Source organism: Cyanistes caeruleus, chromosome 3 (assembly GCF_971803275.1).
Source record: "Cyanistes caeruleus chromosome 3, bCyaCae1.hap1.1, whole genome shotgun sequence".
Lineage (NCBI taxonomy): Eukaryota > Metazoa > Chordata > Aves > Passeriformes > Paridae > Cyanistes > Cyanistes caeruleus.
In genome coordinates, this window is record NC_141703.1 from 84,571,516 (window position 1) to 84,597,765 (window position 26,250).

Genomic DNA, 26,250 nt, shown 5'->3' on the forward strand with positions numbered 1-26,250 from the left:
AGTTATTTTATGTTATCACTGTGGTGGGAGACAGTGTCAGTCCCACTAGGTCAAAACTTGAAAAAGAAAGAAGACCAAAGAGAACACGGTTTTTCTTACGGGCTGTTTAGTATTTTTCCAAGCATGCATGTTTTTGATATTCAAGGCATAATTTGTATTATGTTGTCAGGGGGGGAAGCAACTCAGAAATATGCCATGTGGGAAATCTTGAGAACATATATATACAGATTTAGATTTAGTAAAAAAGTTGATTTATACTATTTTTTAAATTGCTTTTACTCTTTAATTTCTCTTCTTAGAAGGGCCATCTGGTATTGATTACTTTTATTATTTCTCAGTTCTCATAGCTTCACTGCTTGGTCCGTGTTTATAATGGGTTTTCATTCCAGGGTTTCTTCTGTCTTTTCTTTTTCCCCCATAGAAGTTCAGCAATGTTTATAAAACATCAGCCAACAATCATTACTCGAGTTTTTCTTTTCTCCTTCCTTAGTTTATTGGCCCATATTTTATAAGGCATGGCCTAAGCCAGTGAGACATTGCAGGGAGGGGGAGCAAATTTAAGCAGTGAAATATGAGAAGTTACTCTTTGGGCACTGAATAAGCCTAATAACTTGTGTGACCAATGAAGCATGAAGCATACTGGGGAAAAGTGTAGAAGAGACACTAACCTTGCGTTGCATGATTTATCTCCGTGGCAAAGATTCTGCACAAGGCTAAACTATAAACAGGGCATTTTCCAACCAAGAACTTGACCATTTGGGAGATTTTCCTACCAAGAACACAGACATGCGCTTTTTTCTTTTTTTTTTTTTTCTTTCCCAGGTATACTAGATCTTGTCAGTTCTGTCCTCGTGCCCAGCTCCCCATCTCTGGTTCTCCCAGAGCTGAGCAGCTAAATTTGTCAAGCAGCACTCCCTAAAAGTTACTATTGTACTCCAAATCCACTAAGCAATTGATTAAGGAGAACGCAGAAGCCTGTAATCCTATCCCAGGGCCCTTCCAATGGTGCAGAAAGCCTAAAGAGATAGAGCTAGTGAGGCTGAGATTAAAGTAGCCATTGTGTGTGACATTTCCTGAAAGGGCTCATTTCAACATGAAAAATGGCCTTGGGATTATGATAAATGGGGGGTTCTGACATGCACATTCCCCTCCTATAATCATCTGTGTTAGAGCTGAGATAGCAGATTGTCTGCCTCCTATGATGGAGGCCCCTGTAAAACTCACCTTTTTCCCAAGTGACCTTCAGAGGGGATGATTAATTGCCTGGAGGTAGCCTCTTGTCAGTTACCCTGTGATCTTTGTTCTCTATGTTCAAACCATCTGCTGAGAAGGGACGAGGCTGCTACTCCATCCCTTAGTCCTTTTCATACTTATTACTGCTGAGAAAGAACAGGGCCAGGGCTTCAAGGGTCTCATGCTAAAATTGGCACCCTCACTCCCAGCTCGCTAACAGTGAAGGAGATTTATGGACTCATCCTTTCCAGCCTCTTAAAATTTTTGAGGATTGTTCCAGCTATAAGCAGAGCTCCAGGAATCAAACAAAAAAGAAAATTCTCTCTCATGCCTTGGGATAGTAATAACTGAGCCATTACTTGTCAGACCGAGAAGGGTTTGAGAATCCCGGGAATTATCAGAGCAGCTGTTGTGTTTCCTTTTAAGGTTTCTGGATCTTAAGCAGGTCAGTGGAATTCTTATTAGCTTTTCCAGGGGTAAAACCTGAGCCACAAACCTGCCGTGTGTGCAGTGGCCATGTTCTGCTCTGCTGTATCAGAGCCAGAAGCTGGACAGTTTTCCTGTGCTGCTTAGCCAGACTGACACTTGTCACCAATCCCCAGGGAACTGCCACACACCGTTTCAAAAGACTGGAAGAATTTCTCTAGGCTGTCCTATCAGCTTTTATTTATAAATAGACGATCGACACCCTCCAGTCAGTTTTTCTGGGAGGGTGTCTGGTGCATTTCATATTTTTTGATTGCTGGGTAAAATTCCCTGTGGGCAGAGCAGCTGACAGTTGCCTACAAAACACATAACTCAGGAGTCAGGGAGGGAGTGCATTTGGTCTTCTGTCTGGTGTACATTGCTATAGCCCTAACTAAATGGTCTCTGATCTTGTTAGGAGAGTGCCTCTTTGAGGGGGGGGGGGGGTGGGAGGGGGGCGAAGTAAACCTCAAACATTTTGAAAAGACTATTAATTGATCAAAAATGGAACCAGAGCAACACCATTATTAAAAAAAAAAAAAAAAAAAAAAAAAAAAAGGGTTATTTTGTTTTAATCCTTATTCCAGAAAAAAATTCTATTATATATTTCAATGTGAAATTTCTTTAAGTCTCCATGAAATCTGTATAGATTTAAACACATTCTTCAATTTAAGCATGTATTTTGCTGAACAAGAATGTCAGCTTCTGCTGAATCTTTATGCAAAATTCTCTCTCAGAAAACTAGGGCTCAGCTTCAAATTCATTAGTAATAGTAATTTAGGTTATTCTAATAGAATAAATGAAGACACACTCTCTGTATGATAGAATATTAATCTTACTCTATTCTTAATTGATATTAGCCTGTTCTTACCAGAAGGATCACTTATTAGTGCAGACCTGCATAAAAGAATGGATTTCATCACTAGATTTTTCTCTCTTTTCCACGTAGGTGTTTTAGGTCTCACTGCCTTTTAGGGCCACTGACTTCTTGCATGAAGCATCTGTTTTATACACAGCAGGGCTTTCTAGTTGAAACCTTGAGATACTGTGTAAATATGTTTGCGTAGACAGCAGTCTGATAGGTTTTTTCCAAAATTCCCATTTGCTTTCCCTGTCTGCTTCCTCTTCCTTCTCACTTGTAGTGGACTGCATGGATCCTACCTGCTCTGGACGAGGTGTGTGTGTCCGAGGAGAGTGTCACTGCTCGGTTGGCTGGGGAGGAACAAATTGTGAGACCCCAAGGGCCACCTGTCTGGATCAGTGCTCTGGTCATGGGACCTTTCTCCCAGATACTGGACTCTGCAGCTGCGACCCCAACTGGACTGGCCACGACTGCTCAATCGGTAACGCCAGCGCTGACTTACTGTCGGTCTTTCATTAAACTTTGTGAAATACTCAGAACTACATCTGAGATGTATTCCAGTGAAGCACATGTAGAGCATGACTGGAAAGAGAAATTTCATAGCTCAACTACATAAATAATTCTGCTACCATTGGTGAGCATAGAGTAATATCATAAATAACTCCATTAAAGCCACCTAGGCTTGCTATTGTTCATTATATGGCTGTAAATGTAATTGATGGTCTACATATAACTTCTTGTTCTGGTGATAGTTCTTGATGAACCCCAGTGGCCACTAAAGGGTCTGTTTTGATTTTTAGGAGATGGCTAAATAATCTTTAGTGGCTGTAAACAAGAAGGGAGATTTGGTAATCTGTCAGATCTCCTTTCCCTTCTGAATTCAAAGCATGTGCTTTTCCAGGCTAGAGGAGGATGAGTGCCTCATGAGGTTCATATTAAAATACTGTCCTCTACCAACTGAAAAATAAGTTTACTGAGTAAAAGAATTTATTAGTACAAGCATCTACCAAGAAGACACATTTTTATGGGCAGTTTTGTGTAGAGGTTTGGAACAGCAACCTTATTCCGCTTCTCAAGTGGCATCTTGCTCAAAATGTGCATCAGGTATGTGAATTGAAGGCTACAGCAAAACTGTTCAGGACCATTTTCTTCCAAATGCAATTATCTCTTAGAAGCCACACTGAGAAATAGTGGAATACATTGAATAGTCAGAACCTATGGAGCATCAGTCCTTTGGCTTTTGTCCTGTATTGTGTGCTCACAAAAAAAGAGATCCCAGCAATAACAGTTTCTATACCTTACACAACTGGAGTGGAACTAGGCCAGAAATCCAGGGCAGCTCAGTATAGGCAGTAAAATGAAAGGAATTTTCAGCAAAGCAACCCAAAAAAAAAAAAAAAGCTTTTAGGAGAGTGGATATAGTAGAAAAATTATGTAAACAACATTTGCACTGAGGAATTGCTATCATGAGTAAAGAGAATCAGGTTAACTGTTTGCAAGTATTTTAAGAGAGTAATTTCCAAGGATGAGGCAAACTGAATATGCTGGTGCTAAGAACATAAGAAAACCCTTTTGACAATCATCATTTAGGCTGGGTGTTAGAAGCTTTTCATAAAGTAAAATTGACTGGACTGAGGAATAAGCAGAAAAGGAGGCCTGCTCTACTTGTCTGGTTCTGAAACTAGATCAAAACTTTTGCAGATGTAGGTAGGGAAGCTATCATACATTGAATGAAAGATAAGTTTGATGCCAGGCTTTTCCTTTCCCCTTATTAACATCTTCAATTCCATACTCTGCAGGTTTATTTTTAAAAGCACCATAAGAGGAAAGGTAATCATTTATTTGTAGTTTGTAGCATGGTTCATAATTGAGTCATTATTCTGTGTTTGTACAGAGGTTTGGGGATTGCAGGGATGGATTTGGAGAAAATTTTATTTCTGTGTGCAAACAGAATTCACTTTCCCTTTGTTAACCTGGAGGGTCATGTACAGATGATTTATAAGCTTTCCTTATACTGCTTTTATAAATCCATCTAGTGCAAACTTTCTTTGGCAGCATGAAGTTATTTGAGACAAACTTGAGCATCATTCCAAGACCTTTTTCCTCACTGAGCTGCTTGTAACATTCGGGTTATTGTGCCTCACAGCTAAAGTCACAGCTAAGGTGATTTGTAAACTTCCATTTGTAGCCCAGACCTTTCCACTGAATTGATGACTTGATTTGAAAGACAGATTTACTCAAAGGATATGTGGTACTTTACTTGCATCGTTAAAATAGAGTGAGCAGGCATGCTATTGCATGTAATAACACACTGCTCAGCCCACTGGGGTGGAGGTTCTGTAGAAGCATCTAAAAGGGACAGATTTTTATTACCCTACAAAACAGGAGCAAACAGAAGAATTACTAAGGGAAAGAACTAAGTACTTGCAGAAATCACCCTCAGCTCAGCAAAGCAGTTACTGCTATTTAGATAGATAGATAGATAGATAGATAGATAGATAGATAGATAGATAGATAGAGTTCAGTCACAGTGAAATCTACAGAACTGTGCCCACATGGATTTGCACCAAGGACAGCCCCTTTCATAAACCACGTGGAGAGGCATACCCTGGAAACAGCATAATTATCTGAAAACCCAGAATATGAGCAAGCACAATGGATTTTCCAGCTCTTACCAACTTCAAGTTAAGAACAGTACCTGTCTATAGTGCTGTATGCTGAATTAATTTAGGTTATCAGGCAGTATGGAAGCAGTAGCTGAAGTCTGTGGATTGTCATATGTAGAAGGTAAAACTAGAGCCTCTTTGAACTTTAGACTGCATCTTTCAGCTAAGTAGGTAGATTTTACCTGTCTTTAGTGTTAATCTTATAGAACACATTACTGGGTAAAACGCCTATTTTTCACAAAACAATAATATTACAGAGATTTCTGTTTCCTATTTATGTTATCTTTTTGCATTCCACTTAGCCTTCATAGACAAGCTGTGCCAGTTCAATCTCTTGTGAGATTCCTATTCTGAACTGCATTGTAGGAAAAAGTAGTTATATGTTTTGGGTTTTTTCTTGCTTTCTGTGTCTGCCTACTGCCAAGGTATGCTGAGACAGGGCTCCTGCTGTACTACCTCAGAATTGTAACTCAGGGAAAATGCTTCTCAAACATATTCCTTCATGATTCAAAGTTCATGTTTCTCAAACAGATTTCTTCCATGCAAGGGACAGTTTTCTATGATCAGCTTTCCCTTAATACACACTCTTTTTGACCAATTCCCAAATACTAGAAAGAGTATCTCAGAGAAAAGTACAGAAATAATTTCAGAGATAACTTGTACTGAGCAATACAACTGGTATTTTGATTTCTCCATGGGATAATTAAATAATTTCCCTTTTGCATCTTAGTACTGTTGCACAAGCAAGTTCAGAAAAGTCCTTTATAACCCAGTTCAGCTAAAAAGTCCAAGGCAATGCTTGGTACAAGAAAGGTAATTAAAGAACCTAATTAATAAAAAATTCTAACCCATTCCTCCAGTCTGCTATCACAGATCCTCTGTATCCCAGGCCGTTTGGGGGCTATCTCCCTTTACTTCTTATGAGCCCTATCTGGCAACTAATGAAGCCATTATAGGGCAGGTCTCTTAACCTCTTATTTTCTGAGTGTAGTGGAAAGAAGGAAATGGCCTGTGCTGCGCTGTGAAACAGAACTTACTGTGTGATATGATCTCATTTCTGACCTATTTAAACTGGGCCAACTATTTCTGGCTAATCAAGAGGCAGCACACCACATACCATAAGACATGTTTGCTGACTGCAGTGAAATGAATAGGTGAGTCATGTCATCTGCATTGGGGTAAATGCACCATTTACCAAAGGGATCTCACTGATGCATCAGTATAATCCCAGGCCCATCAAAACAGCATTAGACTTGGATGCAAAATCATTATTAAAGGAATTAAATTATCTGATGTTGTCCTTCACTCTCCTCAAATTTAAATCAGTGATTTTCACACTGTTCTGTCTTTGGTACTTGACATCTTCACATTCCCAGTATTCACTCAAATCATTACAAAGTTGAATATACAAAGCAGCAATAGAAATTATGTTCTCTGTGTCATAAGAGTGACTTTTTTTGGGCAGTTGACAGTGGTTGTAGATTGACCTGCATGCAGATAAGGATTCCTTCTCTATCACTCATTCATAATGACTCATACAGTTTATGCATGGTTGACATCCAGGCAGTACTTCAGACCCTTAAAAATACACTGGAGAAGAGCAGTAATAGGAATAACACTTTGTATGTGGTAGTCCTAAATTGCCAGTGGAGACATAAAATCATGGGCTGTGCGTTTAACGATAAGACTTAGAAACTGGAAGCTGGGAGTCAGTAAAGAAGTAAGAAGTTATGATATTTTACATCATTTGTACATCATCATATTTTACATTTTGAAAAGACTGAGAGAGCATGCTTGGCCAGAGACTGAGGCTGAGCTTGCATGACCATATCTCATGAAATCTAGTACTTTGGTCCTATTATAGCTCCTCTCATCACTTCTGCTGCTAACATGGTTTTCTGAGGATATGGCATTTTACTTTATGACCGTCCTTTTGTCCCCACTGTGGCAGGGATGAAATGCTGCTTCCCAGTGACTTACTGACACACTTTGTTATGAAGGTCTACAATCACAAAAATACTTAGGCATTTAAAATTTGCCTTAAGCAAATGCAGATTATCAAGCTTTGCTACAGGGTTGTGGAGAACTGACTTATAAGACAGGTATTCCTAGATAAACCTGGCCTCCAAGCACAGTGGGGAAGTATTGTGGGTAGCCACAGGATAGCAGAAGACCAGCCATTTACCCGCCTTCCATGACTTTACTTACTTTCAGTAGGTTGAGAAGTTGGATTTAAAATAAAACTAGCATGGTGTGTGAATCCATATCTCTGGCTGCAGGGAAGCCATATTCTTATAAATTATTGCAGAGTGAATTTAAGTCAATGGAAGAGCTCCTATTTGCTCTGCAGGAGTATGGATCAATTGAAGGTTATTCACAAACAATTATTAGATTTAAGACCCTGTATCAGTTAATGGTAATGACTGAATTTTTTAGTATCAATTTAGCTGTATAAATTAACAATGGTGAAAGTCTTCCAGGTAGCACACAACAGAGTTCCTTACCACAAAGTTGGTACAGTTCATTGAAACAGGCGTCTTTTCTCTATTCCAATTAATAGATAAAGAGACCATGAAGCATGAACTTTTGAAGAATTAAGATGAAGTAAATGAACCTTTACATTGCAATGTCTTTTTTTCACCTGGCGTTGTGAAGGAGACTGTTGCGCGCCCACACACACACACACACACACGGTCACAGAAGCAGTTCTCATACATTTTATCAGACAATGTCATACCCCATTGTTCGAACAGCACCAGGGCTAACACAACATGTGTGATAAAATTTTATTTCCTTGGGCTTACTGATGTCAACTTTTGAAAACAAGATCCGTTTTAATTTCATGCCATGCCCGAGGCCACCAAGATAAAAAACCATCCTTAGAAAACATTCATATAAGTCTTCCTTTAAACAGTCATTTTCTTCAGAGGTAAAAATGTTTCTATAAAAGATGGATATAACAGTGATATAGCCTGATGTGATGCAGGCTTGTACCATACTGTAGGCTAAGACGCCTTTTAATGCCTAAGAAGATGCTGATTTTTCTTTTTCGTAGTTTTAAAACACATGAGGAAGAACAAGAAAACTAACCTCAGGATGCAACACTTGAAATTCATAAATATTTTCATCACTTAAGAAAAAGTCACTGAGCACAGCTGTGTAATCAAAGGCCACTTTGAAGGCTTTTCCCGTAGCTTGTAACTTGTTCATCTCACAACCCTGGTAGAGCTGTGAGAAACATTAGTCTGGGGCAGGTGAGGCACAGTGTCTTCAAAGCTGGTTGTCAGAATACACCGTCAAAATCTGTTCTGGCTCAATACCTAAATTGCAGACTGATTCCTGAAAGCCTTACTTTGATCCTTTAGTGGTTGTTGAAAGCTTGGAGATGTTTTGTACTAGCAGGAATTTCAAGCTCTGCCTTGCACAAGCATAACTTGCTGATTTCTGAACTTGTGATCTTCTCCATTTTGTATGGAGAGAAGCCACTCTTCTCTCTAAGGAAAAAGTATGTGCAGCCCAGTGCACACATAAGGCTCTCACAGGCTCTGCCTGGCAGATATCTGCTTTGTGGGTTGGGAAGAAACTGGGGAATCTAGAGAATCAACAGTGTTAATAATAACTATCATTGTGAAAAACATGATTTTTTTATGTAGTTGAGTTCGTGAGTAGAGATTTTAGCCTACCCATTGCCAAGATGAACTTAGCCTTTAAAGTCTTCAAAGCTTTTTATTAAAAATGTAATAAAAGACTAAAATCTGCCCAAACCTTTGAAATAAAAGTATTCAGGGAGGCTTTCATTTGAATATCCTTTTACTCCCTTTCCTTTTGTTTATTAAAAATGTGTGTAAGGAGACCCTGATGTGGTGGAAAAAAAGATAATAGTTGAAAAGGGCTGAAGTTATTTTTGTAGCAAGTCCTATTCTTCAAAAGTGCAAGTATCTTTGTGCTCAGCACATGAAAGGGACATAATAAAGGGAGGGAGAGAACTCCCACCAAGATAGAAAATACAACTTACCTTTAAAATATGGATTCCTACTTTAAATCTGATAGCTGAGAAATTTTTTTAGGACATTACCCTAGCCAACCAGAGATGCATCAAACTTCTGTCAGCTCTGGGTTATGTTTAGGATCTCACTTTTAACCACTTCTCTGCTGCAGTCCATGCAGTCTTGGTCAGACACAATGACAAAGGGAAGACTGAAGGAACTGAAAACTTGTGTTCTAGCTGTCATTTCAGACTTGGCCAAAACCAGTGGAAGCAATGACATCATCAGTCTGTCTCTGACCATTAGATCACAAAGCATTTGCTCTGATTAGGTCATGTCTCAGGCTGAGAATAGTGTGTGTCCAGTCGTGTAACAAGCAGTCCCTGATTCTCATTGACCTTAGGCATTCTGTGAAGAGCAAAGTTCTGTCTTGTATCAGCAGTAATCAGTGAAAATTGATGGACCCCTACAAAGGGCAGTGGGAAGACTGTTGCCGTCCCCTATTTGTTTTCTACAATGATTAGGGAAAATTCCCAGCATGCCAGTTCAACATTCTTCCCTATCCTCAAATGTGACCTCAGCAGACACAACATGAGCCGAAAAGTTCTTTTTGTTTGGGTCAATTATGCTTTGTGTTGAGGACTTTTCTGACTGAAAATAGCAATGTTGTACTGGAGTCAGTGAGGCTCCTGTTAATGTGACTAGTTTAAAAAAATTTCACACCACCACAAGATACTAAATTCCATGTTTAAAATAGAGTACTGTTAAAATACCATGTTTTGAGGATGACCGAGCAATTAGCATGTTTTCTTGTATCACTGAGAACTTATCATTTGTATCTCTAAGTCTCAGATGACCAAATTTTGGCTTCTTCTCCAACTGCCTTTGAAAGGAGGAGCCTCTTAATTTTTGAATCTGGACCTCTGCTGCTGACTATTCCTACTTTTAACCAGGACAGTGCTGCAATATCAGCAGGGCATGTACTTGTGCGGAGTCAGTCTCTGCCATGATCCACCTTGATTATGCTGGATAAAACCACTTATGGCTGAGCAAGGATGGTTGTGGGTTCCATGTCATGGCTTCTCCACCAGTGTTCAGTCAATTCCATGCTGTTGTTGGTAGATACCTCCTGTGACTGTCACCTTACACTCCAACCCAATTGGAACTCATCACAATCAGAGTTCCTGCAAAGGTTTATTGGATATTTTCAGCTTCATCAAATCATATTTGAGACATTGAACTAGGTTGCTCAGAGAAGCTGTGGCTGCCTCATCCCTGAAGGTGTCCAAGGCCAGGTTGGGTGGAGCTTCAAGCAATTGTTCTGTTGGAAGGTGTCCCTCCCTATGGCAGGGGGGATAGAATGAGATGTTTTTTAATGTCCCTTCCAACCCCAACCATTCTATGATTCTATATCATTCTGAGTTAGAATGGCCAAGGTTAGATAATAAGGAAAATGGTCCGTGAGTCAGTAAAACAGAATAACATCAAAACTAAGCAAGAAAAAGACAATCTAAGACCAATGATAGTCATATAGTGGATTAGTGTCTACTAATGGCCAAAAATCCATGATTTAATAAGCTGTCTGAAGTGGATGCACTGAAATTAGTATATTCCCTCTGCCCTCTTCCAAATTACAAGATGTTCATACTCTAAAAACTATCATCACAATTTGCACTAATGAGCACTTTCTAATGATGTTGACAGACAAAAGTTAGGTCTTTGCAGAGAGCTCTGCTGCTTTTCAGTAAAGGTGATCCTTTCAGATCAGTGTTGAGGCTCAGGACAGCATAGCAAACAAAAACCTTCTGTAATAGCTGCTGATGCATCCCATTTGTGAGGATAGACAGGCACCTGACTTCTGGATATGACAGCCCTGCATGTTTCATATGTGTTCTGTGTCTCCTTTTCAAGAAGATGAATAACAATAAAATTTCTAAATTCTTTGGCAAAATGTTGTCTGGAAAAAAAGGAATCCATATTGGGACTGAGCTCTGAGTAAGGGAATCCCAAGCAAATCTAGCTTGTGATCACTTCATCACAAGCATTTGTAAATGATCTGCTGAATTTATTTTAGAAAAAACAAAAGCATACAGAATTGGAAAAGAAATCAGTTCTTTTTAAGCATGAGCAAAACACTTTGCTGCTGTCAAATTATCTCTTCCTTATGGACAGAGAGGAAATTAAAATTAGCCCAGAGAAGAATCCTTCTTAGGAACGCCATTTAATATATTAGGAATTGTTTCTTTTCTGGGAAGCTTTTACATGTCCCAGAAAGCATAAAGATTCAATTAAGCATCAAAGAGAAAAATACAATCCTTCACTTTGGAATATTTATTTTTATTCACTAAATCTCTGCTCCAAGACTGAAGCCTGACAATACCTGGCATTTCATGTCCTGCTATTCAACAACAAGAGACAGTTTAAAGTAGCGTTTGTAATAATAAATAAATGGAAGATTGACACGAGTACAAAAGTAAATCACAGCCGTAGAGCGCCATAGAGGAGATGCTTTAGACACAACATGGTGGTCAGTCCCTAGCATTTAATGAAGGATGAAAGTAGAGTACAAATACTGTAGAAACTAGAAGCTGATAAAAAGCATCACAGCAGTTTAATGGTATTTCATTGCACAAAATTACAACTTTCCAGACAGGAATTGGAAGACCTTTATGAAAATATGAAGCAGGCTGAAACTGCACTTTGAAATGAGACACTTTTTTAAAAGAGGTCCCAGCTGTACCAGTGTACATTGTGCAGCTAATGGTGTACTTTGTGCTCCTGTTTTCATTGTTACTGTTTCTGGCAGGAATTCCCAAGAATCCCATTGTGCTTGATCCTGTATGTTTACAGAATTAGAGGTTCAGTCTTGGAGAACAGACATACATCAGTTTAAATATATTACTATACCAAACCCCTTCATTACTCATTTTGGAGATGGAGGGTGCGTTCCAGGGCAGTTATGGACACATCTGGATCTGCTCAGCACCAGGTGAGGAGCTACTCTGTGGACTATTTATTCATCCCCAAATTAGGCATCTCAGAGGCACCCCCGTCCTTGTTTGGATCTCCAGAGAGAAGTAAGACCTAGAGGGGGATTTGCAGAAGCCTTTCATTTAAACACAAAGCTGTTTATGCTAGCAAAGAACTAAATATCAGAAGAAAACTGGGGGAAAAAAAGCTGAAGTGGGGTTGGTTAAATATTTTGTGTCTAGTTGAGGGCCAGAGATGGGCCCTTTCTTTTATTAGGGATTTCCACCAGCCCTTCTCCTAGATACATCTCAACTGCTTAGAATGAAAACTCTCTCCTCTTCTGTTCTGAATGTGTTTTATACTTCCTTTTGCATACCTAGTCTTTTCTGCAAGTGCAGAGTTGCAAAATACATGTTACAATTGCATCCCTCCTGCACATGTATTGAAGGCCTGTACTCCGTCCTCCTGCAGAGCTGGCAAGAATCAGCATTCAGGCCAGCTCAGGTGTCCTGGTTAGGGTCACTCTGTAATGCAGGATATGCATTCCCAGTGCAGGCATTCCAGGATGCTCCTCAGGGCTTCATGTTCAAGAGGTGAAAATTCAGGTGTCCAAGTCACATTTCAAAGCCATTGCTGAAGGTCAGTGTTCTTCCTGATGAGGGGTGATAGCAAAGCTGATGGATTCATTTTCAGTGTCTAGAGAGCATCCTTTAATCTTGATTTCCTCATCCATGGAAAGAAAATAAATAGCTGTTACTTTTCAGTTATATTCAGTTTACTGAGCTGTGTAAAACACATTGAGGCCCTAGAGTGGAGTGAGAGTCATCTCAGTACCAAAAGTTTAATTGCACTCATAAAAGGACGGGTTTTATATTTATAGACATAAATTATTATTATTATTTCTACATTAGTAATATTTGCATATTTGATGTATGCTTTAAGAATAGATAAACAGATTATTTGTTTAGAGGCATTAAATTATGCAGACATTGCTTTTAGGACATGATCTCTGAAGGTAAAAATATGTCCCTTGATTAATGACATGGTCAGAACTTATACAATCATTCTCTGTTTGCTACTGAATCAGGATGGTTTTCAGAGAATTTCATGCTACAGATCTGCTACAGACAGTGACAGAAAATCCACACCTCTTCTTTCAGGTTTTTTCTTGCCCTCTAGTTTGATCCTTTCCTTATAACATTTGTAAAAAGAATGGTTTGAAAAGCTAGTGTTCTTTATGCCATCTTCAGTACAAGCACAGGAGTTCATGTCACTACAGAGTTATCAAATCACAGGAATGAGAGTTTCATAACACTGCAAAATGTGTTTTGTTATGAGGAATGTCTTTAGCAGTTCATTGCTATCTAAGTCATGCTGATCACGCACCTTCTGGTTTTTTCATCTATATATTTCTTGCTTTTCCCAGATATTCCCCATAAATTACCTTCTAAAGCAGGTTGTGAAAATAAGCCTCACTCCTCACTAAACTCAGCCTTTTAGCTCTGTGCAGTGCCCCTCTCCTGTGTTTTTTTGGATAAAAAAAAATCTGTCTGGGGCTGGAAATGGCCTCAAATGAGCCAATTTGAAATGGGAAAATCCCAGTTAAGGCAGATTTTTAATTATTAAATTTTCTGTTAATATATGGAAGGTCAGTGGAACTGACCCAGTTTTCAGGAAGCTCTGAGGAATTTCACCTGATCTTATATTTTAGCACTAAATCCATATTTATTAAAGGATTTAGCAGACAGGTCAGAAGCAGCTAAATCTCTGATTCTGCATCACATGAATGCTAAAGAAAAATCTGCATTGCTCTTTTCTAAGCTGGAAAGCCTTAAATTGTTGTCAAGTCAATTTGAGGATATGTGGGGGGATAGGAGTAAACATGTAAAAATGGATTTGCTAAAAATGAAGCACAAATTAACATCATTATCCCTTTCCGAACTCCAGTCTTTAATGTAATGTGAAAATAATATGAAATTCTGGATGATGGCATTTCCTGTGTTGGAGGCTCCTGTGTCTGTTTCATCAATTAAAAAGGGCCATGAACAAAGCACTGCACTGGTAGGTTAGTGTTTGATAGGTTTCTTTTCCCACTTTTCTTCTGAAATATCAAAGGCAACGTAGCAGACTTTTTGTTCTTAAAGGGACAGATTTATGTCAGTTTTTAGCAGTATATGCAAAAAAAAAAATAAAAAGAGAGGTAGGTACAAGTTTTTTATTTGTATGAGTAATTGCTTTAGTATTCTAACTTCTGAAGTGCTGTTAATGGACTGTGACCTCATTAGACCTGGCTCAGTGCAAATGCAGAACAAAAAGGATAATCTTGGCCTCAGATAGTTGAGATTCTTAAACTTTAAGTGAACAACAACAGAGAGAGTGGCATGCTGATGGAGACAGAATAAAATCACATTACAATTTTCATCGAGACACTGAGGAGAAGTTAAGGCATATCAGCAGCCACTGTCAAGATTTTGGGTAGGATTCAAGATGGACAAGGATTTTTAAGAGAGCCTTGAGGAATTCTGAGGCAGTTTTAACAGAGCAGAGGGAAGTGCCTCCCCCAATCATGAGGAGATAATGAGAAAAACAAAAACAAAAAAACAAGAAAAGAAGAAACATTTCTCTGTAAAATAGCCAGCAGGCAGTTGAGTCTGGGCTCATAGAATCACAAAATGGTTTGAGTTGGAAGGGACTTAAAAAGGTCAGTTATTTCCCACCCCTCTTCCATGGGCAGAGACACCGTCTACTAGACCAGATTGCTCTGAGCCCCAGTAATGGTCTAGCTCCTGGTAGGGATGAGCAGTGATGAAACAGAGCAGGTCCTGGAACTGAAGATGAGTCATTTCTTTTTTGATTATTTGCATGAAAAATAAGCAGAGTCCTACTGGAATGGCATTTTCCTATCCTAAGAATAATGTTTATGATAACCTAAGACCTCTGGATGAACCACCCCAAGCTCAACAATGCCTTGAGCACTGTCTACTCCAGAAATTCTCCATGGAAGAGGTTTCAAGTGAATCATCCTCTGGAACTGTCTCTTTCCTTTCTTGACCCACAGAGGGCAATTAGGCTCAATTCAGCTCTTCAGGTAAGACTGACGTAACACGAGGTGAGGTTCAGGCAATGCAAGACATGACTCCAAGACAATAATGTGACAAAATCCCAGATGGGAACATTGAAACTAACTTGATTCCTTAGAAAAAAGTCTGCATCCATTAATCAGTTACCATCCATCAGTGCCATCTGGTAAGTACAAACATCAGGGAGCAAAATACAGAGTAATATTCAAACTCCAGATGTTTCTCACAGAGGTGCTTGTGTTGATTGTACTTTTTTGAGGACATTAGACTCATATTTGCTCCTAGAATTGGGCACTAGATTTAGTCAGAGTATCCCCTCTCTTCAAGGAGCTAGAAACAGCTTTGAGATCTGTACTGTGAGATGAGGTAAAACACAGTGCACCTCTAGGAAAGGATAAGGAGTGGCTAAGCTGTTCATACAAACACTGGATGAGATTAGAGATAAAAGGAAATATTTAGTCATCTTTTGGGAACAGCTGGTGTGAAAATATTTAACAGGCAGGTCTTTTATGCACAGGCAGAGCGTTCTAACTAAGCTTAAATAGGCAGGAGCAATATAGTGCAGCTGGCCAGTCTGTGAATATTGTAATAGGAGAATTAAAAGCTTTCCTTCTCATTTGCTCATGCAGCTCAGATGGTAGCTAATCATGTCCTCTAATTTTAACAACAGAATTGGGAAATGTACCAAAAAAATGAAGCTTGTAATAAGAACAGAGGTGACAAATTCTGTCCCTGGGACTGAATGACAAAGAAACAATTCACCTGCCCTTTTCTGTAAAACAGCCTTAGCTGTCTTATTCTGTCTTATTCTGTCCAAAAAGACATGTATTTAAGTGGAAGCTTAATCTGAAATTCATTTTGATCATTTCTTGAGTGCCACCAGAAAAGTAAAAGCTACTCTATTTAATCGCCCATTAGAAAGCTGTGAACATTTAAGAGGGCTGTGTTGTAAAGGACCAGGGCACGTAGCAGTTGTGTGTTGTAAGGTTATTTAAATCGTAGGGTACCCATCTATCTATCTTTAAACTGGCAGCTAAATGGAAGACACAGTTTTGAGAGTTCCTGGCTCCTGGTTCCTGTCAGAAATAATTAAACTACATTTTAGGGAGACTGTCGTAAGTAGTTTGCTTCTCAATTGTTTTTCACAGCTGAGAGTCTATTACAGCTCTTGGGGCCTGGAAATCCAAACAACCTTATATGTCCATTATATACTAATTATACATTCATAACCTGGAACCTGCATGCTTTTGTGTGCATGGATGGTGGCTTGGCTGAGGTCTCAGCTGGGTGGGAGATAAAACCTAAAATGTTCCCAGCATTCCCTTTTTGGGTTAGCCTAAGATCTGTTTGTTTATATCATACAGTGCATATCCCTGGCCCACATGTGCAAGACTGTTCCTTGGCAGCATATTGCCTGAGAAAATTTCAGTTGGGACATAAATGTCCCAGGGGATTTTCCATCCTTTTTCATAGGAATGACTGCACAGAGACTCTGCTTTTCAGAACAGAATTATTTTTTTTTTCTTTCTCTCTTCACCATTTTTGAATGCACTCCGTTATCCTAGTCTGACACCTTTAAATAACTCCAGGAAGGCTTCTGACAGTCACTGTTCCTATTATCTCTGGGTTTTTTTCCTCCACTACCAATCTGTAGACATCTGATGTTTCCATCTTAGCTATAGAACACAAGATTGCGGATTGGAACATCAAGAGGTTCATGCACCTGTCTCAGAGTTCACATTCACCTGTGGATCCATCACTTTCCTTCTGTATGCATTGGTTACTTTATCTGAAAGGTGCTGCACTGAGTCAGGGGAACCCTCAGTATCCATATAGACCTGGGGATGAGGGGTTGAGAGCATCCCTGTGGAGAAGGACTTGGGGGTAGATGAAAAGCTGGACATGACCTGGCAATGTGCTCTCACAGCCCAGGAAAGTCAGTAGTGCCCTGAGCTGCATCCAAAGCAGCGTGGCCAGCAGGGCAAGGGAGGGGATTCTGCCCTTCCACTCTTGTGAGACTCCACCTGGAGTGCTGCATCCAGCTCTGGGACACAGTTTTTGGGATCTCCAGTGCAAGAAAGGTGTGGACCTGTTTGAGCAAGTCTAGAGGAAGGGACAAAGATAAACAGAAGACTGAGGCACCTCTGCTATGGGGACAGACTGAGACAATAGGGGTTGTTCAGCCTGAGGGACAGAAGGCTCTGAGATTTTATTGTGACCTTTTTACTACTTAAAAGGGGCTTACAAGGAAGATAGGGACAGACATTTTAATAGAGCCTGTAGTGATAAGATGAGGGATAATTGTTTGAAACTAAAAGAGTGTAGCTTTAGATTAGATGTAAGGAAGAGTTTTTTTACAAAGAGGGAGAACAGGATATAATGAAGGTGTGAAGTGACGAAGCTGGCGTCCTCTGAATTGCTTGGTAAACTAGGAACAAGAAAAATTACAGCTTATTTGATATTCTGAGATCAAAGTTCAAAGCTTATGAATAAGGAATGCAAACGAATAGCCAGAGAAGGGATTGCAGTCTAACTAGAGTAGCCCGATGGTAAAAGCATACTGGGAAGCACCAGAGGCTGCAACAATAATTTTTGGAGTTAGACCTTAAATACAAGTACTCTCAGACTTTGTAATTTCTCAAGGTATACCTTCTCAGTTTGCTGAAATTTTAGCAGCATAAATCTAACTTTTGATTTTTTTATCTGCTCTTTCCTTTATCCTCCCCCAGTTTTTGTTTAGCAGGTCAGCCAAGGAGAACCTTTTTTTTTTTTTTGCATCTTTACTGCTATATTAACCAACTTGCAGGTCCTGTGTGTTCATCACCACCCTGACCAGCCCACGCTCCATTGCAGTGCTGTCTGGCAGTTGGGGAAAAAAGTAGAAAACACACGTCTGAGCTCCAGCCCTTCAGCAAGTCAATAATTGCCCATCCCTTATGCTCTTAGCAGGTACTGTAGTATGATATTACCTCCCTCGCAGCTAGGAGCTGTGAAAATCTGTGTCTCGATGCCAGATGCAAAGTAAAAACTTCTGACAGCAAGTGGAGCCCTTCCTCAGCCATGCCTTTATTGTTTGATAGTGTAATTTCTACTTTCTTACAATAAATACTACATTAGATTCTATTACATCTCAACAGCAAGTCGTGTGTGCACATGCTCTGTTTAAGTACCCAAGATAGCCAAATACTTTTGCAAGTTTTATTCTAAATGATACAGACAAGTTCCTGAGTGTCTTAAGCCTATTTGAACTCCAGAGTTCTTTCACTAGGAGACTTAAGCATATAGGACTGTTTGAGGGGGTTTGGAGACATCCATGATGCTGCAGTAAAATGAGTTTTACTGGAAACTGTTTCAGCATCCTGGGCTTTTTGGGAAGCAAGTGCTAGGTATTGCTCTCAAGACATGTTTGAAAAATGAAGTGTTTTCTAGAGTTGCAAGGCATTACTGTTTTTCCTATCATAAATTACTGTTCCAAAGAACTCTCTGATCCATTTCATCATTTCATCATTTCATAAGGGGCTGAAGATCTCACAGCTTTCTGCTGTGGTGCACCACTTTCCTCCTGGAGCTGAAGTGGATGTTCTAGCCCTATATCAGGAGCATATCAGAAGTTCTTGAACAGCCCAAGTGTCCTGTAAATGGGGTATTCATTAGCAAAAGACTAAAAGCAACATATGTACAGCTGAATTTCAGTCAGGTGTGATGTTAATGCAGGCTGAATAGTTTTGAATATTTTATATGCAGCCAGTGACACAGAAAAAAATGTGCACTGCAGAGTACACTGGTACCCCTTTCTGTGCTTCCAGCCCAGCCCTGCTCAGCATTTCTTCTGTTCACATCTCCATGTCCCCAAAAGGAACTGTGTCCTTACCCTGTAAAATCTATAAAATGGCTCAGTGAAGCAGAAGGCTTGAGGTCAAAACATTTGGGAATTTAGATGCGCCAGGCAGAAGTCAGAGAGAAGACCTCATAGGCTGAAATACTGTGAATTGCCTCTCCTTCAGCTGAGGCAGGGAGAGTGTAGTGAGGGTTTATGAGAGATGTAAAGTAGCAGCCAAGTAATAAGTCTGGAGAAGAAATAGTTGCATTTCATTTCATCTGCATCAGTATTTGGGCTTTGTTTTTTTTCCTTGAAACCAATTCTGTATGATAATGGTGGTAACAGGCACTTCAATACCTGATTCATGGGTATCTCTTCTCTACCAAGTCTCTGTTTTTCCAGACAAATACAGTGTAGATAAAAACACATCTCCCAAATTCATGCCAAGACTATGCCAGGTTTTAGACAAAAATCTAGTGCTGGGCAAAAATATGATGCCTGTGTCCTCAGGCCTACTGAGGCTCAGAGTGGTTTGGGAAGGCAATCATCCCTGAAAAGGCAAGGTCTTTTAGCTCTTTGCTTTTTGGAGGTAAGTATTAAAATATCTGGCTGTGACTGTGCTTCCATTAACTCTGATGAGACCTGAGAACAAGCACCATCCTATCAGCTCCAGTGCATGTGGCTCACAAAAGATAGTTATATCTCTGAATGTCTGAGAGGGTATTTTTAATGGGATGGTAGGAGAGTAGGGACATAGGAGATGTGCAGATTTGGTAGAAATAGAAATATCCTTTCTTAATTTTAAAGATAGAAGAAGTATTATAATGAATCCCATCCCTGGAACCATGGCTTAAGAAGTCATAAACAGGCTTTTCCAGCACTTAGCTTTAGCATCAGTAGTTTATCAGCACATTGTTTCCACATTTAACCAGATTTTAATTAAATGTGACTTCCGTTCTGCTTATTGGAAGAGCCTTCCCCTTTGGATTTGCACATCACAAAAGCCTGAGGAGTGCAAGAAAATTAGAAAGCAAATAGGAGGATCAATCACAGCAGACCCTTGCAATCCATGTCCATTTCTTTTTTGTAATATACTTATTAGATTCCTATTGTCAGGAAGGATTAGCGTTATGAGCTCTAGGAATTCCTTTCATTGCCCCATAAGGCGAGGTAGTGAAGTGTGTCTGCTTTTCTTAACAATAACACTCTGGATTTTCTCCCTCTCCCTTCTCTCTCTCTGCACATATCCCCTCCTCTCTGTTGTCTCCTCTCCCACAGAGATTTGTGCAGCGGACTGCGGAGGACATGGCATTTGTGTCGGAGGCACCTGCCGCTGCGAGGAGGGCTGGATGGGCACAGCCTGTGATCAGCGAGCGTGTCACCCACGCTGCAATGAGCACGGGACCTGCCGGGATGGCAAGTGTGAATGCAGCCCGGGCTGGAACGGAGAGCACTGCACTATTGGTAGGGAGAAAGAAAACCCGACTCCTTTTAAGAGAATAATTGATGATCAGGGAGGAGAAAGGGTGCATGCTTAATTGAATATCTGTGACTTAGTGTAGCATGAGCACCTTTGTTCTTGGACTTCAAATTCTGATATCATACATTTTCATGTGGGAACAAGACAAAATGTCCTTTCATTTGCTGGTGACATGGCTATATATATTTTTTATTATCAGACATGAAGTACACCTATGTGGTGTTTGACAAGCCTTTAAATGTCAGCTAGAAGCTTTTTTTAAAAACATCCCACTTACCTCTCTTAAGAGGTCTTTCTGTGGCCTCCAAGACTCCTCTGCACTATGGTGACAACATTTTTAGAAACATGCATCTGATTTTAAGTTTTCTTTCCTTTTATTTGCTACATTATTTGCACTGTCACTTTGCTTGCCAGTATAAAAGAGGAAACTGCAGTCAGATGATTTCTGGCTGGTATTTAACTCTGTCTTGCTTATCCCTTGTCTGTTCTGCTACCTTTCTAACCATTTCACTTCCCTGTCTCTTTGCTTCTGTATTCCTCATGCACTGGCACTACTCACAAGCTCTCTCTGTCATGTCTCTTATTATTGATGTTATTATTAATAAGAAGCCAATAATATGCCTAAATCATGCAAAAAGGTTCAGTTCTCATATTAAGCAATTTGCAGCATCATTAATGAACTGCCTTGGCTTCACCTTTTTCCTTTTCTCACTTAACTACTTAATGCATTTTCCCTTCTTCCTTCTTTCTGATTGCCATGCATTCAGCCTCTTCAGTTCCCCTTCCGTAGTCATGCTATAAAATCAGCAACCCTAAATTCCCCAGATACCTTTTATTGTATATTAATAGAAAACTCAATTAGTGAATTCAGTTCTGTTCTCAATAATGCCTTGGTGGACCTGAAAAAAATCAGTTGACTTTAGAAGAATTGCTCCAGAATGAAAATTCTCCTCCAGCCATTTTATTTTAATCAGCTTCTTTTAAAGACAAGAAAATTTACCTCTATGTTACTTTCATTATGTCATGATAACTGAAAATCACACTTCATCAAGACTAACCACTAGAAATACCTGGGCAAATATCAGCATAATTATTGTGTGGATTAGCAGCTTAGTTATATGAGACATCGCTTCCCTTGCTTGAGCACCAGGTGCATTTGCACCCACGAAGACAGGAAATGAAGCCTGATCTCAGTATTTTAATTTCAGCATTAGGATAATGGTACAAACCATATCTGTGGCTCAATTCTACTTATCATTTATTTATGCTAATGTCACCCTATCACATTATGGTCTCCACATGCATCCCCCTAATGAAAAATATCTAGCTTTTAAAACTTCCTCTGTCTCATTAGACATTGCATTCTGCTTTCTTGTCGATGTCCCTAGCAGCTTTCATTTCTTTTCCTGAGAAAGGGATTGAAAAACCTACCTTTCTTAAATGACTTTAAAATTAAAAGAGACCAGTCCTGTGTTAATTGAAATCCTCTATTTCTGTAATAATATTTTATTGCCTTTTATTCAAGCAGTTTGATTAGGAAAGCAACAAAGATTCATGGAAGTGTATTAAAAAAAAATTCAGCAAGAGGCCCAAGATCCAGGGGATAGCTTTATATGGAGCTCATTTATGCAGAGAAAAAAAAAAAAAAAGCCTGATTCATCCCCTTAGTGCCATTTTATTAGTTCTGCTGTAAAACCAAAATGCCATTAGTTCAGTATATGATAATTCTGCACACAGCTGATACGCCTGGACTGTTTTCCAACAACAAGCTTTTACCTTTCATGGTAATTAAATTTATTTGTAGTATTCCTCACTCTAAGTATAAATGTTATCATGGGGAGGGCCAGCACTGCAATGCAGTCAGCATTGAGATTTTACTGGTGCACACTCTCATTTCCTGTGCTGCTACCTTCCTGTTGCAGCGCTGCCTTGGTTTAGGAATCATTCTTTGATACTTAGAGTGCTGGAGTAATTCTGTTTCTTTTCACTTTCCCCCCTTCTCATCTCCTTGCATGGTGATTTAGCAACAAATTTGTACATAGTCTCCTGCCTCTGAAGCTGTAAACACTATTTCCTACAGAATATTTCATTGATAAATGTGTAGAATGTAAAGGAGATTTGGCAAAGTTGTAAATACCCAAGAAAATTGAATGGCTTTAGTAGAAGTAATAAGCTAGTTATGTTGGTACAAATGAAAGGACATTGACTTGAAATTACATTAAGTATGTGGAAAGCATTCCCTTGTCCTTGTGTGATTTCCCTGCATGGCAAATTGTTCTGTTGATGGTAATTCTGTATATGTCTATGTCATGGCCCGGTTTGCTTTAGCACTGACAAGCATAAAACCCCATTGCTGAAGTGATGCTTTACCAGTATTGCCGTGTGTGCAGGTGACACGGTAGAAATGGACAATACCAGTAAGGGACACTTCTTCCATTTTCCTGTCAAGCATGTGTGAGAGTAAGACATCCTTTTGTTTTGTAGGTCATAGGAGGCTCTTTCTTACGGTGTTCAAGGTACTCTGATTCCGGTGGATTAATTTTGTTTGCTCCTACAAAGAGTTGTGTCGCTGAATGTACTATCTTGATTGCTCACATTCAGAGATTACATTAGAGTAACCCCAGTTAATTCCCAACTAGGAAATTGATGCAGAAGCTTGCATTCATCATCCCAATTCAGCAAACTTAGTGCAGGAGGGTAGAGGAAAAAACTGCAGGAATCCTGAAACCCAGCCAGAAGGGTTCTGTCAGTTTCTGAAAGGAACAAAACACACCATGACAACAGCGTCAGTGCCAGACTCCCATGATGGGCTCTCCAGCATGTTCCAGGTTCATCCCTAGTTAGAGACATTGCAGGAGCTCAAGTTTCTTCTGTTCTGGCCCAAACTGAGGAGTATGGTGGGTTTTAGGAGCATTGAATTTAAAGATGAAATAAACCCTCTTATTGTGGGCTCTGAAAGGCCAAATTACAGCTCAGCTGTGTAGTAAGCTGCTCTAAGGGTTTGCCTCAGAGGAAGCAGCACTGAAAATTCCCTGGGCTTAATAAAGAATAATAGAATCACAGAATTGTTTGGACCTTAAAGATCATCTAGTTTCAACCGCTTACAGCGGTAGGGAACCTTTCACTTCACCAGGTTGCTCCAAGCCCCATTCAATGTTTTCTTGAACACTTCCAGGGATGAGGCATCCACAGTTTCTCTGGGAAACCCGTGCCACTGCCTCACCACCCTTACAGTAAAAGATTTCTTTCTAATGCCCAATCTGAACTTGTCCTCCCTCAGCTTAAGGCTGTTCTCCCTTGTCCTATGATTACAAACCCTTGTGAAAACTCCCTCTCCAGCTTGTATGATTCATCCAGGGTTATTTAGAAAAATAATGGTGGAATCAGGATATTCACTATCCTTGAACAGCCTGGACACAAGACCAAAGCCACCTCTCTAAGTTTAGTTGCTGCAGCTTAATACTTCAGAGTCTCTGGAGACCTGAGGAATCAGCAGCTAGCTCTCCAAACACTCTACAGCCTACCTAGCAGGGTTTCAAAGCACCTCAGTGCCTAATCCCCATTGATCTACACAAAAGCTACGTGTTTAACTCCTTTTGGAAATCCGGTCCTGGCATGCAGGGGTGATGTATGCAATAACAGTGCCCAGACAGACAGGCAGACAGCCTGTCCCACCTTAGCTTCTGCTTACATCGCCATCAGTTTTACATAGCAAAACTCTGATTTTTGAGAAATCTGCCCATTTAAGTTTGCTTTTCATCAGTCCTCTTGCATAAGTAATCACACATGTTCTGAATAGCTGAGGTTCTAATCAGTGCCTCTCCATTTCTGCTGAAGCAGCTGGAATCCAGACAAGGGATTTTACAGGTGGATCCTGGTCTCTTTTCTCCAGCTTTCTAATGCATCACTTGTGCCCTTTGAATCCATAAAGCAACTCAGTCCATGCATGGCCCAAGATAAAAATAAGCCTACCAGTGTGGGGAAGGTTCTTGCTATGTTGTAGATGTGGTGCTTTGAGACAGGGTTTAGTGATAGACCTGGGAGTACTGGGTTACTGGTTGTACTTGATGATCTTAGAGGTCTTTTCCAACTTTAATGATTCTGTGATTCTACTCTCTGACCAACAGTCACTGCTCAAGTGTATCCACAGCAGAAGCTGAGTTCTGTGTGACCCTCTGGCACTCACTCTACGTGGTTGAGATGGGTACCTTTGAGCAAGAGAAGACCATTGTTATAGCAATCATTGGAAAATACACACTTGCTGCTTTGTTCTGACATGATCTTGAATCAATGTGAAGGTAATCTGGCCTTAAATAGTTTGGCAGCATATTTGCCAGTAAATATTAAGCACAGAAGAGCTTCAAAGACAGTGTTTTCCCTGACCCTGTAGCATAAACTTCTTATGCTGTCCTTGGTTCAGCAATGGATATTTACTTTCTCCTCTCCTTTACATTTGTGTAATCTCAGTTTAACGCCAGTGATTTCCCTGAGGCTCTGTCCATTTCACCTCATAGGAAAGATAAAGGGAAAAAGAATGTTTGGGAAATGAAGGAGTGTGTAGTAGGAAACAAGTCCTCCTCAAGGACCTGCCTGCATCATCTCTCGCTTCTCCCCTCCCTCTCTGTGAGCCAAGAAAAGTACTTGTTATCATTCCCAGACATAGCAAACCAAGTTAGCTCAGGCTGGTGAAACAGGGGCTTTCACACTAAAAAATGGTCACAGGAGCTCCTCCCATAGCAGCTCTAAAGTGGCTTCTAGCAGTAGGCTGGTGACATGGAGCTGAGTGTGGTGGTACATTTAGGTGCAGAGGACACCTTAGAAAAGTAGCTTTTCTTCTAAACTCCTGCATAATTTCTCAGCATGTCCCACATGCCCACAGGGTTTACAAAGGAGTGTCTGTAGGGAATAAGCTGATATTTTAATGCTAGAAGTTTAGCCTGTATGGGTTTAGAAAAGAAACATTCCTGCTACTCCTGTAGGATGCCCCATTATTTTTCACATTGCAAGAAAACCTTGATATGTAACTGACACATGGTCGGCACTGGCTGTTGCCTTCACTGCCATCAGCTGCACAGTGACTGCCTGAGTTAACAGGTTGGGCTGCTGTGGATGTCAAAATCCAAGAAATACTTTCCTAGGCTTCAGCCACCATCCAAGCAGATGGTGATGCTGTGCTTCCTGCATCGCTCCCACCACATCAACATGATTAATTCACCTCTTTGCCAAGCCTCATAACTGCCCTGCACTCACTAGGTGAGCTATCCCAGCCCTCTCCACTTACTGACAATAGTTCCTATACAGATCCATCACATTCACAGGATGGAAAAATAATTCCTGCAAGGGCAATGACCTCCCAGGTGGGCAGTCTGCCTGAACGAACCTGAAACAAAAACTTCTTCAAAAAGTACCAGAACACAACTGAGGCTGAGATTGCAGGGAGCAGACAAGAGGACAAGGGACATAATGTTTAAGTAGGTATTGAAATAGAGAAATACAAGACTCAGAGCCTCTCTTTTATTAATAAAGACCAGGTGGTGTTAGGACAGAGAGTGCCGCCTGCTGGCATGAACGAGGGCTCTCTAAGGCGGGACATGTCTTTGCCACCAGCTTTCTGCTTGACACCACAAGATGAATAAAGTGGTTTTCCAAATCAGTGTTCCATGGGAATTGGGTATATGACTGATCCCA

The 26,250-nt window shown here is 40.2% G+C and overlaps 1 protein-coding gene across 5 annotated transcripts in view; it reads left to right on the plus strand.

Annotated features, from left to right (window-relative positions):
* Window positions 1-26,250, plus strand: part of TENM4 (teneurin transmembrane protein 4) — a 1,355,518-nt gene that overhangs the window by 1,214,012 nt on the left and 115,256 nt on the right. For all 5 annotated transcript variants that reach the window (XM_086882312.1, XM_086882314.1, XM_086882313.1 and 2 more), the window contains 2 exons: window positions 2,841-3,041; window positions 20,361-20,546. In XM_086882312.1, the coding sequence (XP_086738438.1) occupies window positions 2,841-3,041; window positions 20,361-20,546 (387 nt within the window). The remainder of the gene's footprint in view (window positions 1-2,840; window positions 3,042-20,360; window positions 20,547-26,250) is intronic.